The sequence below is a fragment of the Strongylocentrotus purpuratus genome, unplaced genomic scaffold, assembly GCF_000002235.5.
Source record: "Strongylocentrotus purpuratus isolate Spur 01 unplaced genomic scaffold, Spur_5.0 spur5_scaffold_6, whole genome shotgun sequence".
Lineage (NCBI taxonomy): Eukaryota > Metazoa > Echinodermata > Echinoidea > Camarodonta > Strongylocentrotidae > Strongylocentrotus > Strongylocentrotus purpuratus.
The window spans coordinates 13121375-13135140 of record NW_022145612.1 but is presented as its reverse complement, the minus strand read 5'-3'; the positions used below and the strand labels follow the sequence as shown (position 1 = coordinate 13135140).

At 39.9% G+C, this 13766-nt stretch overlaps 2 protein-coding genes and 1 long non-coding RNA gene across 3 annotated transcripts; 1 reads left to right on the top strand and 2 right to left on the bottom strand.

Annotated features, from left to right (window-relative positions):
- Window positions 1-2431: 2431 nt before the first annotated feature.
- LOC105446707 (vegetative cell wall protein gp1-like) lies at window positions 2432-4487 on the bottom strand. Its single transcript, XM_030973099.1, has 3 exons — window positions 4399-4487; window positions 3495-3935; window positions 2432-3123 (listed from the first exon to the last, which is right to left on the bottom strand). The coding sequence occupies exons 1-3, from the start codon at window positions 4472-4474 to the stop codon at window positions 2432-2434; spliced, it is 1209 nt and encodes a 402-aa protein (XP_030828959.1). The 5' UTR covers window positions 4475-4487.
- A 761-nt stretch (window positions 4488-5248) lies between these two features.
- LOC115919405 (putative GPI-anchored protein pfl2) lies at window positions 5249-10103 on the top strand (the record flags this gene model as incomplete). The annotated part of the gene is made up of 4 exons (XM_030973091.1): window positions 5249-5285; window positions 8613-8704; window positions 8756-9268; window positions 9456-10103. Coding segments are annotated over exons 1-4 (1290 nt in total), but the record flags the coding sequence as incomplete, so codon positions are not given.
- A 222-nt stretch (window positions 10104-10325) lies between these two features.
- On the bottom strand, window positions 10326-11087 carry LOC105446706. The gene is made up of 3 exons (XR_973833.1): window positions 11023-11087; window positions 10601-10697; window positions 10326-10390 (listed from the first exon to the last, which is right to left on the bottom strand). It is a non-coding gene; the product is annotated as an uncharacterized LOC105446706 (long non-coding RNA).
- Between the last annotated feature and the right edge of the window lie 2679 nt (window positions 11088-13766).

The window sequence follows — 13766 nt, the reverse complement described above, 5'->3', positions numbered from 1 at the left end:
CTTTATAAGAGGATCACGTGGATCCTAATCAAATGATTGGATGAAAACGTACACGTGACCAGGCATTTATTTTGCCTAAAGCGTAATTTGGAAAATGACTGGTCATTATCCAATGGTAATGGCCGGTCATTTTAAAATCATGTTATAAAACATCATTTTATAAAACAAATAAAACATAATCTTATAAAACAAATAATACACATCATTTTGTTCGGGCATTAGTAAAATTACCCACACTTGGTACCTTCAAAACAGTCCAAACAGTTAGACTGTTACAAAGGTACCTCGTGTGGGTTCTTACTAATGCCCTCATTGCTGCGTATTATTTGTATACTGTATCTGTCTTTCTCTCTCATCATATATCTTAATCTCCTTCTATCCTCTCGTTCAGTTCAGTGCAGTTCAGTTTCAGTTTCTATCACTCTATTTCATTCCCCTTCCATCCCCGTTCTCTCTTTCTTTTTCCTCTCTCTTTTTCTCCTCTACTCTTTATCAATCTCTTCTCTAACTTTATATCTCCGCCCTATTGCCTTCTCTCTCTCTCGTTTTCTTCTCTCTCTCTCTCTCTCTCTCTCCCCCGCGTTTTCACGCTACTTCTTTATCTCGAAAGCTGTTTGTCTTTTACCATTTGTTTCGCTTTCTCCCTCTTTAACTTTTGTTTTTCTTTCCCCTGGGCAAATGAGACCCTAGCTTAATGCACCTCCTCGTCCAAACCCCCTTCAAGAAACATTGTCATACAAAAACGCATCCAAACATTAAACATTCATTTTTCGATCATTTAATTGTTATGCATAACCATTACAATAAATGATAAATAAATAATAATAAATTACAAATAATACAATAAAGGAATGTAAAAACATGCGACAAAATATGCGTGCTTTAAGAATGAAATTAAGAACAAACGTAATTTGTTCTCGTAACCGCTTACTTCCATTATAATATTAATAATTAATACAGTAATATTGATGTAGCACTCATGATTATATCGTCAATCAAATTTAAATTCAATGCAGTATAAGCCCCTCTTTAAAAAGTGAAGTATCCTCCATTTACACGTATCCAATCAACATTAAATGTCTACTGCTCATTCTCATAACGTGTTTCAGACATTGTGATGCAACATGACAAGTACATTAAGTAGTATGAATTTAAGGAAATAAATAAGTAGGGTATCGCGATAATGAAGCAGGGATATAGGACCGTCTGTTCAGGTACATATCCTTGAAGATGGTAACTGTCAAGAAAAAGAAGAGGAACAAGAATAGATAAGTTAATACAAAAAAATGGAATGAATAGATACAAAAGTTAGTGAATAAATAAAGATACACAAAATACCACAGCTCATAATTCATGAACGTTGTGCGCTGGGTTTGTCAGTGTATATGAAATAAATAAAAATAAATATATAAAACAAACAAGAAAAACAACCTGTAGTAATAAAGAGCCATTCGAAAATGATCAAGAACACACTTTTGCCTATGTCTTTGGGCCTATTCACAAAATGCAATTGATTAGCGAAGAGAAATATTAAAAGAGCAACACGCATAACCATTCGAAAATACAAAGGAAACCATCCTTTGTAACGTCATTTGTCAACTTACAAAAACTGTCGTATGTTTATGGAGCATTTCTTTAAAATCTAAACGTTTGCTAATGAACATCAATCCTTCCGCTTCCCTTTCTTGACCCGTTACCATTTGTAATGTCATTATAAGATCTAACCTACCTTTAACAGGGTCCATCTTTGGCCTTAGACAGTAGAAAATCACCCCGGATGCAGGCTGAGTAACGGAGGTCACATGCACTTCTGTATGTCTGTCCGTCTGTACCGCACACCCCCATGGTTTGGCCCACGAAGTGGTTGGGACAAGGGAGGCAGTGGTTTCTCAGGTCCTCTAGAGATTCGGAAGGAAGTCGGATTATAGTGATCAACTATTCGCTGGAATGGCGAGATAATGTGTTTGGGACTCCACAACACTGTGACACACATTTTGCCACTAAATTGAACTGGTATAATTACACTGTATGTGTCTCCTCTTTTAAGAAAAAAATTAAAGAATGAACAAAGATAAACATAATTCCTAAATCCAGAGTGCCTTGAATTAGAACGCATATTGCATCGAGTATCTACTTGTTTTGAATATATTGGAATCGAAACAGCAAACACTGTAACCGCGCTTAAATTGAGGAAAATTTAGTAAGAGTTCAAAATCGCACGCATGTATTAATGCAGCATGTACTAGTCACATATCACCCTATAATGGTAAAGGAAGCATCAGGATTGATATTCCTCCATAGAGATTCATGGTTTACCTCATGGAAACCCCCACAAAACTATTGTAAAACTACTTATTTTTTAAATAATGTAACATTATGCAACAGTATTCAAGAAGACCACCAATATTACCGTGAGTTTTGTGCTAATCAATTAAATGAACAAAAGTGTCATACCATAGTCGCCAGTCGTGGTATCGCAACCATTACTGGTGCCGCCATCTCCATTATCACCGCATCCATTGTCACCATTATCTCCATCGCTAGGGCTCTCGGGTTCGGGTGCAGATGGGGCTTCTGGTGCGGGAGCTGGTGCAGGAGGAGCAGGAGGAGCAGGGGGAGCAGGAGGAGCAGGAGCGGGTGGAGCAACTGGAGCTCTCGGGGCTGGCGCAGGTATAGGTGCTGGTGCTGCTGGCCTTGGTACTGGCCTTTGTGCTGGAGCCCTTGGCGCTGACGGTGCTGGAGCCCGTGGCACTGATGGTGCTGGGGCCCTATAGACAGGCGCCCTGGGAACATACGCAGGTGCACGTGCTGGGGCTTGAGGAGCGGGTGCCCTAGCTGGAGCTTGAGGGGCGGGTGCTCGAGCTGGAGCACGTGGACGTGGAGCGGCAGCAGCAGGGTAACGAGAAGGAGCTGCAGCAGGGTAGCCTCCAGGTGCAGCAGCAGGGTAGCCTCCAGGTGCTGCAGCTGCCCCACCTCCTACAGCTGCGCTATAATCTCCGCCATCACCACCATCAGCACCTCCAGCGCCTCCACCTGAAGCACCACCTCCACCACCTCCACTTGAAGCACCACCGGCGCCGTCTCCGTATCCTCCACATTCTTCACTGCTGTCACCACAACCACCTGATAAATGTAAGATATTTAATATGTTGATGGATTGACGACATTAGTAAACTCTTGAACTTAATTAAGTATACAATTGGCATGACGTAGCGTTGGACCATATTGGCATAGGGGGGGGGGGCACTAGTGGGAGCGAAACGGCCAATCAGTTTCAAATTGTGACATGTGCCATCGTTTATAGTCTCCCCATTATCTCTCTTTTCTATCCCTATATTGTCGATGTGCCTTAACACATAATTGAGACGGACGTAATGCCAGCTATTGTTGCTTGTATATCATTACACAGATAATACAGTTGTATCAGTGTACATTATAATTATTTGGAACTAAAAATGAACTATGCAGTTCTTTCAATTAAAATGTTAACCTACCTCCGTATCCTTCTCCGCTGCTGTCTCCACCATACGCATAGTCGTAGCCATATTCGTAATCACCTCCATCAGCTCCGTCAGCTCCCTCTGCTCCACCATACGCCGCATATTCTCCTGGTGCTGAAGGAGCGAATGCGGGAGCAGCAGGAGCTCTTGCGGGTGCTCTCATCGGGGCCCTAGGAGCTGCTGGAGCTCTTGAGGGGGCTCTCATGGGGGCTCTAGGAGCTGCTGGAGCGCGTGGCCTCGGCGCACGAGGTGCTTGGGCAGGCGGTGCTGGAGCTCGTGGAACAGGAGCTGGCGGAGCAGGGGCTCGTGGGGCAGGGCCTGGGGCTGGTGCAGGAGCTGCTGGGGCACAAGCACCAGGATCCGCTGAGCATGGATCTGAGGAACCGCAATCAGACCCACCATTGTCACATCCGTTCCCATTGTCGTCACGTTTTTCTAATAAAAATGATGTTATTGGAATAATCATTTCTCTTATAAAACCGATATGATTGGAATAATTTTGTTTGCATACAAATTGTTTTGCTTTCTCTTTGTTTTAATCCGAAGAAGGACCTTTGGATGATTTAAAAACATGAATTTCTGTTGATATTAACTTTTAGTCATGAAGTAAATTTTGTTCCAGCGTATCACTTACTATTAATTTAAAGCACCCTTTATTTCGTATATGAAACCATTCTTACATTGTTAACGAGATGCTACAATGTTAAATTGGTCACTAGAAGCGAAATCACAAATGTCGACTTATAAATACATGTAACACTGTCGATTTAATCTAATGATATCGGCAATTACATGTCTGACCATCTAAACGAATACAGCCATCAGTTGATACTTCCTAACTATTATAACGCTTTTTATCTGCTGTCTCAATGAAGTAAAACCATGTTTCCTTTCTTACCTCGCGGTGCTGCGGCAGAGAGGTCGGCTACTACTGCCAGCAAAGCCAGCAGAGCTACAGCTGTCTTAAAGTTCATCTCGACGAATTCACAATTATTCCTGTTTGTACATAACATGAAAATAACATAATGTTAGACAGTCTCTCCTGTATCTCATGTAATATAGTCCCCGTTTAACATGTTGAAGCTTCCGACCAAATTCATTGCATGTTTTCGATGCCTCAAATCAATCCCTTTATAGTTTTAGTAGTTGCATTGGCATGAAGGGTCAAAACAATCAAATGGAGGCAATTTGATAATCTCTTTTTGGATTGTTCTTCTCGAAGAATTCACTTGCATTAAAAACCAATATAAAATTTGTAGTGGATGTTGTGTTATATGAATTACTGTTAAGAACTTAAATATACACTGTACTTACAATGAAATAACTGATTATTGTGATCCCGAAATATGTTTTCTTAGACCTTCTGAGACTCCTATCCTGGTTGACTTGCTAACTCTGGGAAACTGGTTAATGTCGTCTTGATATTTTCTGTATTTATAGGATTTCAGAAATTGTATTTAAGATCATGTGTGACAAAAAAAACTCTCTCTGAACCCATAGTAACTGTGAATGATGTTGCAATCTAATTAAATTATATTATAGTTATTTGTATCGATATTGTTTTTTTAATTTTACGATTAAGAAGCTCTCCGTGAGATATCAATGATACTGTTTCAAAAATTGATTTCGGTTTCTACGTAATTTCGCAATCTACCAATCTCTGATGTCTCACGTTAAATGACTGGAAGCTTTTCTTCACTATATCAGCATTGATTCATAATTATCAAATGTGACATTTAAGGGCGAGCATGACTGTTAGGAGATCGATCTCCGAGACAAAGCGAAGTATATCCTTGGGAGAAAACATTTCTTATTCTCATTTCTTGGATTGGCAAATTCCGCTTGCACTTTAGAAGGACTTTGATGATACGTGACTGGATTAATTCGGAACAGACCGAATTGTTCGCTTGGAGAGTGGGAGGGGGACCTATTTATCGATATGTAAAATTCTTTGGTTATCACGTCTCTTGTTGAACTGGGACATGCTATGATATGTTCCAAATCATCTTCATTTCCTTTTTTTTTCTCTTATGATTGTATGTTAAACAATGATTTTATATTTGAGACTAAGAACATTTTCGAATTTTGATTTGTTTGTTATGCCAACCAAAGAAGGAAACGAAAAGAAGAAGAAGTAAAATACAAAGTAGAGGAAGAAGGAGAGGAAGAAGAAAAAAAGAGGGAGAAGAAGAACAACAACAATAACAAGAACAAGAAGAAAAATTTGAAGAAGGGGAAGACGAACAAGAAGGAGAAGAAAGAGAAGAAGAAGAAGAAGCAGAAGAAGATGAAAAGGAAGAACAAAATGAAGAATAAGAAACGGAAGAAGAATTAAAAAAAACATAAAGAAGAAGAAGAGGAAGAAGAAGAAGAAGAAGAAGAAGAAGAAGAAGAAGAAAAAGAAGAAGAAGAAAAAGAAGAAGAACAACAACAACAATAAGGAGAACAAGAACAATATGAAGAAGAAGAAACGGAAGAAGAACAAGAAAAATATACATATAAAAGGAAGGAAGGGGAAAACAAGATGAAGAAGAAGAGGAAGAAGAAGAAACCAAATACTTCTACTTATGCGCTTAGATGTTCTTAGTATTATTAAACCAACTAGAAAATGAAAAATACTCTATTTGTGTTAATATTTCGATGGATTATGATATTTTTTTAAATATCAGCTTACACTATATAAATAATGACTATATTTACGACAGGGATTTTCATCTGACAGTGTCGTATATTTTTGTTGGTGTACTTTCGTTATACCATGACTGCACGAGACAACTTTGTGTCCGCGTCATCATCACCACCACCACCACCACCACCACCACCACCACCACTACTACCACCGACACCACCACCACCACCACCACCACCACCATCATCATCATCATCATCATCATCATCATCATCTTTATCATCACAGTTAACACCATCATTAAATACAATATCATCATAAACACATATACCTGTATCACTCGCTTAATAGACCGACAGCCCACGAGACCGACAATACCAATCTTTACTCTTGTGAAACCTAATACCCCAGTCACACAGCCAAGCCCACTCCAAACCAACTGAGTTTTGGACATTTGTGGTAATGTAATCTTTTGTTCGGTATGTTATCGGTCTGGTGTCGGTCTCGTTCGTGTGACTGGGATATCAGAAAAGTTGCCATAAGGCCCGCACGATAGATCTGGTGGATGTTGGTCTTCTGGGCTGTAGCCATACGACTAACTAGTTCACAGTTTACAAACATACGTCTTCCATCATCAATCAACTTCTCTTCTTTCTAACGAGGTACAAAGTATACTAGAATGATCGAATGAGACGACATATGATTTTCAAACAACTTTAATTTTCTATGCATATGTATGCAAATAAATAAGACACACTAGTAATGAAATCATACAACAAAACAAAACAAAACAAAACAAAATAAAATAAGCGAAATAGAACAGAGTACAAAGTTGGACAAACAAAAAATGAAACTCATATGACATAAAGGCAAACTAAAAAATGTCTTCGTAATAATTATATAAATGTGTATATATGAAACATATATCAACAATACAAATTACACAGATATCAGGTTTTAAAGACTGAATTTAGGATTGAAACGAATGTTCATGAGATCTAGGGTTTTTTAATATGATGTGTTTCACAAATGATTCTGATTCCATTTTGAAGAGGCTTAGTACATCATACAGTTTAACAGTATATTCTCCCTTTCAGCTTGTGTAATACTGGTTGCATGTCGTCGATTTCCCTGCAGAAGGAAATGATACAAACAAAATGCGAAAAATAAATATAATAATAATAATAATAGCCTAATAGTCCACTCCAAATTGTATTAAACCGAAACGGAAATTCATTTTGCCCAATTGATCGTGAGCCCGGCAGCCACTGAGCAGCGCCAGATCGACGTTGCTCTATCCCTTATTGATGAACGCCAAACAAAGTAGCAACAAACTCCCATCTTTTAACGTCTTTTGGTATGACACGGCCGGGGTTCGAACCCACGACCTCCCGGTTGTGAGGCGGACGCTCTAGTGACTGAGCCAACACTCGGAATAGACAATTTATATCGTAGAACAAATTTTGATTATCATAAAGTACATGTACCTGTGACACATCAAACAATGATAATGAAACAAACACCATTCAATTATTTGATGCAAAACATTAACGCATTGAATTCTTAAATCGGTAACGAAACATTTCTACCAAGAAACTGAAGTTATTTTGTCGAACGATTGTTAGTCCTTGTACGTGACACGTGTATGACTAGTATCTAAGTTAAATCGAAATAACAATCGATTGAATTACAATGGTGTTTACGTATTCACGATTCATCTTTCTTCAATTGTTGCCCATATGAAAGCGTAGCGTTAATGGGATATATTTGTATATTTTTTAATGATATTAATGATATTAAATTCTTATAATTATTGTAAAATTTACATACTTACCATAATAAACAGTCAAATCTATATATTCTAATTATTTCAAATTAACATATCAACTCACCGGTATTTTAACAGCGTCCAATTTTAATCATTGCAAGCTTCCTGTTTTCTTTGGAACAGGCTTCATAGCTTAGATGACATGGGCTTGCATACGTTTTACCGTCTGAACCACACACCTTGTATTGCTTCACCATATTCGCTGGACATTTTGTGCATCCACGTTTGGTTGAACCTGTATGAACAGACAAAAAGATAACACACTTTAGAAATTATATATATATTTCTATGGCAGCTGTTCTTCGAGAGCATACGCGTGAATATTGAAAATAAAATTGTGTATTACAGGCTTATAATTTACAATTATTTTCGATGAGATGGCATTTTGTATGATTTTTTAAAATTATTATAATACATAGCTACGGCTAACACGCCTTGTTCAACGAAGTAGTGGGGGAGGGGGTCGCGATATTATGTGGATGCAACCCTATATTAAGCATTCCATCTATTTAAGCTTTATCATGAAGTGCATTTCCAACTTGATGGTATTAATCTCTTATGCCATAGGGTAGTCTCCACAAGGGGACCAACCAGTCCCTTTAAACATTGGGTTAAAACCATATTGATTTCGGACATTGGTATTTGTAATATTGAGAATTTTTTTATAACCTCTGTGTCTTCCTTACCACCGTTTCCACCTCCACCGTTGCCTCCTCCACCGTTGCCTCCTCCGCCATTGCCTCCTCCGTTTCCGCCATTTCCATTTCCACCGGTTTCACATAGTTCGCCACCAGCAAGGTTGCAACCACCATCCCCACCATCGCCTCCATCGCCGCCACCACCACCGCCTCCATCACCGCCACCACCGTCGCATCCTTCGCCTCCATTGCCATCGCAACCACCATCACCCCCATCACCACCACCACCGTCACCACCACCGTCTCCACCATCACCACCACCATCACCTCCGTCACCACCACCGTCTCCACCGTCTCCGCCACTCTGTCCACCGACCCATTTAGGAACGTAGATAGGGATGTATTGCGGGCGGGAAGGAGGGAACACGTTGTTGACACTGCCACCTGGATCCACACTGCTTTCTTCATAACCACCGCCGCCGTCTCCACCGCCGTCTCCACCACCATCTCCACCACCGTCTCCACCACCATCTCCACCACCATCTCCACCACCATCTCCACCACCGTCGCCTCCTCCATCTCCCCCGTCGCACTCTTCTTCACTACTACTGCTACTACTTCCTCCTCCTGTGCAACCGCCATCGACTTCCGGAGCTATAACAAAGGAAAAGAAGTGAGATGATTACGTTAGATATATATCAATCATATTTTCTCATTAAACCAGTATACTGCTTCTAATGTCGCATAAAACCAAATTAAATATCATAATCCACGTGTATTCTATATTCATTTGTGAATAAAAGCTGCACTTTAATTTCTTTTTAAACACACCATATATCAATCATTCAAAACTTACCTGAAACTCCACCAGCATCGCCACCGTCACCTCCATCGCAGCCACCATCACCTCCACATCCGCCATCTCCACCACCATCACCTCCTCCACAATCGCCGCCGCCACAGTCACCGCCGGCATCACCACCATCGCCTCCGCAATCGCCGCCACCACAATCTCCACCACCATCACCTCCATTTCCGCCATCACAATTATTACCGCTACAATCTCCTCCTCCGTCTCCACCATTGCCCCCATCTCCTCCTCCATCACATCCTCCGTCTCCACCGCCGCATCCTCCGTCGCATCCCCCATCTCCGCCACCACCATCGCATCCTCCTCCGTCGCATCCTCCATCTCCGCCACCACCACCATCGCATCCTCCTCCATCACCGGCGTCTGCTTCAGCATCGCCTTCTTCCTCACTGCTGCTGCTGCTGCTACCACCTCCACCACCACCATCGCCGCCATCGCCGCCATCACCACCGTCTCCACCTCCGTCTCCCCCTCCGTCTCCACCTCCATCTCCACCTCCGTCTCCACCTCCGTCTCCACCTCCGTCTCCACCACCACCGTCACCACCTCCTCCATCTCCACCACCTCCATCTCTTCCACCTCCATCTCCTCCGCCTCCATTACCACCACCGCCGCCATTTCCGCCACCCCCGCCGCCATTTCTGCCACCCCCGCCGCCATTTCCGCCACCCCTGCCACCATTGCCGCCGCCATCGCCTCCGCCATCTCCTCCTCCATCTCCGCCACCGTCTCCGCCACCGTCTCCTCCACCATCACCATCACCTCCTCCGTTTCCGCCACCATCTCCGCCACCGTCACCACCATCACATCCACCCCCAGTACCACCGTCGCACCCATCTCCTCCGCCGTCTCCTCCACCATCCCCTCCACCATCTCCTCCATCACAACCGTCTCCAATACTCCCATCACACGAATCTCCGTCTCCTGAAAAGGCGCACGTTAATTTTGATTAGTTTATATGGTAACATAAGTTTTGATGACTTTATGTAGAGTAGAATAAAACTATATAACGGGTTGCGATTGGCATGAAATAGAAAAATTGTCACCACTAAGAACGCCACTGAACGTCAAGCTGATAAATATTCCAATTATATATAACGCCTGTGGTATACACATTTTTGAGACCATACTTACTCTTAGTCATCGTGGGAAATGCCAAGGCGGTGTTTATCATGAACCCGAGACAGGCCAGGAGAGCGAACACTGTTACCGGCTTCATGCTGGTATGTGTCTACAACAGAAAACAAAAATAAAATAACACAAATAAAAAGAAACCCAACAACAACAACAACAACAAAATAACAAAATTATTCCATTGGAAAATCAAGGTGCTTAACAAACATAGATCCCTTTCTATTCCAGGTTTTTAATGTCGGCACCATCTCGATCAAATACTCTGAAGAATTGCATTTTGGATTAAACTTTAGTTCATCCTGAGGAAGCGCTATCCACACAATTAATGGCGCACAAAATGCCACAATTTTATTGAAGTTAGAAATACTGTCCATCGTTGCTGTATGAGAATAAGAATGAATGTCGTTTTGACAAATACTTACTTGTTAAACAATACAATTCCAGTAATTTATTATCGCGTTCCTCTCCTCGTACTTTTCTGTGTTTCAAGACAGCTCAAATGAGCGAATGATACTAACTTCCATGAGTATTGCTCTATTTATAATAAAATTCGGTTTAAAAACTCGATTGCACTTAATCACACGAATTTTGGGTGGATAGTCCGTACAATCTCGCTCCAATCAAACGACATATGCAAGAAATTGAGATTAATCTATACGCAAATTTCCAAAATGACCATGGGATCGGTTCGGCGGTCAAAAAGAAAAGCAATACATTTTCATAGCAAATAAAGACCTTCTCTGCTATCTTATTTGAGTAAATCAAAATGTAACACGCCCATTGAGCAGCTATTCGCATAGCCTGGGAAGACACGTGTTTCAAGGGTCGAATATCGTGGGCAATTTACTTGTATTTAACTTGAACTGTTGTTTTAATCCAAGAATGAGTCATGGCCATTTAGATCAAGAGTTTTCTCATTTGTCAACTGCAAAATTATGGACGTTGCGTGTATGGTAAATTTACAAAGAGATATTAAACTTATCGCATTCATATTGTGTAGGGTATGGTCAAGAGGTTTTACCTACGTCATAACAGGGAAACCCAAACTTGACAGCAAACGTCTCTATTAGAGAAAAGCAGAAAAATCTGACAAGCAAATTTAAGTTATGAATTTTTGACATATCGGCTGAATCGGTTATGTCTCTGTAATGTAATGGTTGACAACTTTCTACTTGTTACAACCCACAAAATGACTAAAATCTTTGTTTTCCTTCAAAATGTATGACTACGGAGGGCCTATTCTCTTTAGAGGAGCTATAATAATATGATATTCATAATACATTTTAGTAGAGTCCCAAGGGAGGAAGAACTTTGAAGAAAAACAGAAATGTATTATATTTTTGTACACGACAAACGGGAGTTATCCGCGACTACGTCACAATCCATTGACCAACTGCAAATTTGAGATTGGCATAGACTTAATGATCTCAAATTTGAAGCATTCATAACTTTCTCAGTATTGGTCCGATTTATTTCCAATTTTCGCCATTCGGTTAATCATATTTTTCAGATTTTATAAAAAATGAAAGTATTGAAAATATTGTTATGTATATCTTGCTTCTATGTTATATTACTTATGTTTTAATGTCCTTGTATCTTCTCCTTTGCACCCTTGTATCCCCCTCTCTCTCTCTCTGGCTCTCTATGGCTGTTTCTCGCTCTCCAATCTACAATGTCCAGATATATAAAAACAAATTTGTTTCTCATTCTGTCTCTGTCTATTCATATGTTTAGCTGGAATAACTACCCCCCCCTCTCTCTCTCTCTCTCTCTCATCCCTCGGTCCCAATAGTTACAGGCTCAACCCCCACATAATTATTACGCCATAGTCTGTCTCTCAGTCCATTATTTCTACCCATCCGATGTAGTTTATAATAATTTTTATCCATTGTGAACATTCACAATATCTGATGTTTCTAAAAAATGTTTGAATGATTTCTTTTGTTTGTATCATAAAGCGTACTTCATGTCATCATTTATTTACAAAGGATATTGGTCTCTTTTGGATCATTAGCACTGATATTCACTTCATCAACCAAATATGCCACTACATGTACGTCATTAAGTCCGTCTCTCTCTGTCACTTACTCTGCCAATCACTCATATCCACTTCGGAATCCTCAAAAAGTCTGACTTTTCACTATAAACGTGCGTGTTCACCCTCACACTTCCATGATATCATCTCTCCATTAGATTATGACTCAAGTAAAGCGAACTAATGTTGGATAAGAATATTTGCAATAACAAAATAGTTTTATTCATGTGTTGGAGTTAAGTTTACCATTGGCAAAACAAAACTTCTCATACATGATGAATTTTTGAATCCACAATATTAAACACAAAGTAGAAGTTATAATTTTAAAACATTTTTTAAAGTGAATTACCACCTCAGAAACATCTGTTTCTTCATTCCATCGTCGGACCATGGAACGGCATTAAAATATGATTATAATAAATAACAAAATAAATAAGTACATATTAAACAAGACTGACATACACATTTCGCTGCTAAATGGGTGAGAAATACCATCATCATTCCTGTTTGTTCCTCCTCACAGAACAACCAGTTTGAAGCTCTGTATAAATGCAAAGAAAAAATAAAACAAAGGAGGAAATTAGAAGAAACAAAACAAATAATTAATACAAAGAGGTTAATTCTTTGGAATGTAAAATAGTTATATAAATTGGACCATCATCTTGATTCTTAATAAAGGAACAATCACAATGCTATGAAAAATGAATTGCAATTGAGAGCGGGACTCTGATCAGCAGGATAACATTTCGGAAAGGAAATGCTAATCGTGTTCATACAATACCTTCATGCATTATGAAGTGTACGAGAGAAGTCAAAAGATCGAATAATAACATACAAAGTTGAAGAGTCGGTTTTTTAGAATAATCAGAATAAATCAAACTTATGATATTTTTGTTTCCAAACATTACACAGTATTCAGTAGTAATGAGGTATTATTTTTGTTCTGCCTTATTATGTCATTGTGAAGATATCGGGAAGTCATTGCCATCCCCCTCCTCTCCCCTTAACAAAAACGTGCCTTAGGGTTTAGGATAATTCTTTATTTAAAAAAAAAGGAAATTTATAGTATAGTCAGTATTGTTTAAGGGTTTTCATGTGGATCAAAGGGAGTCATTACAGTTACAACCTACC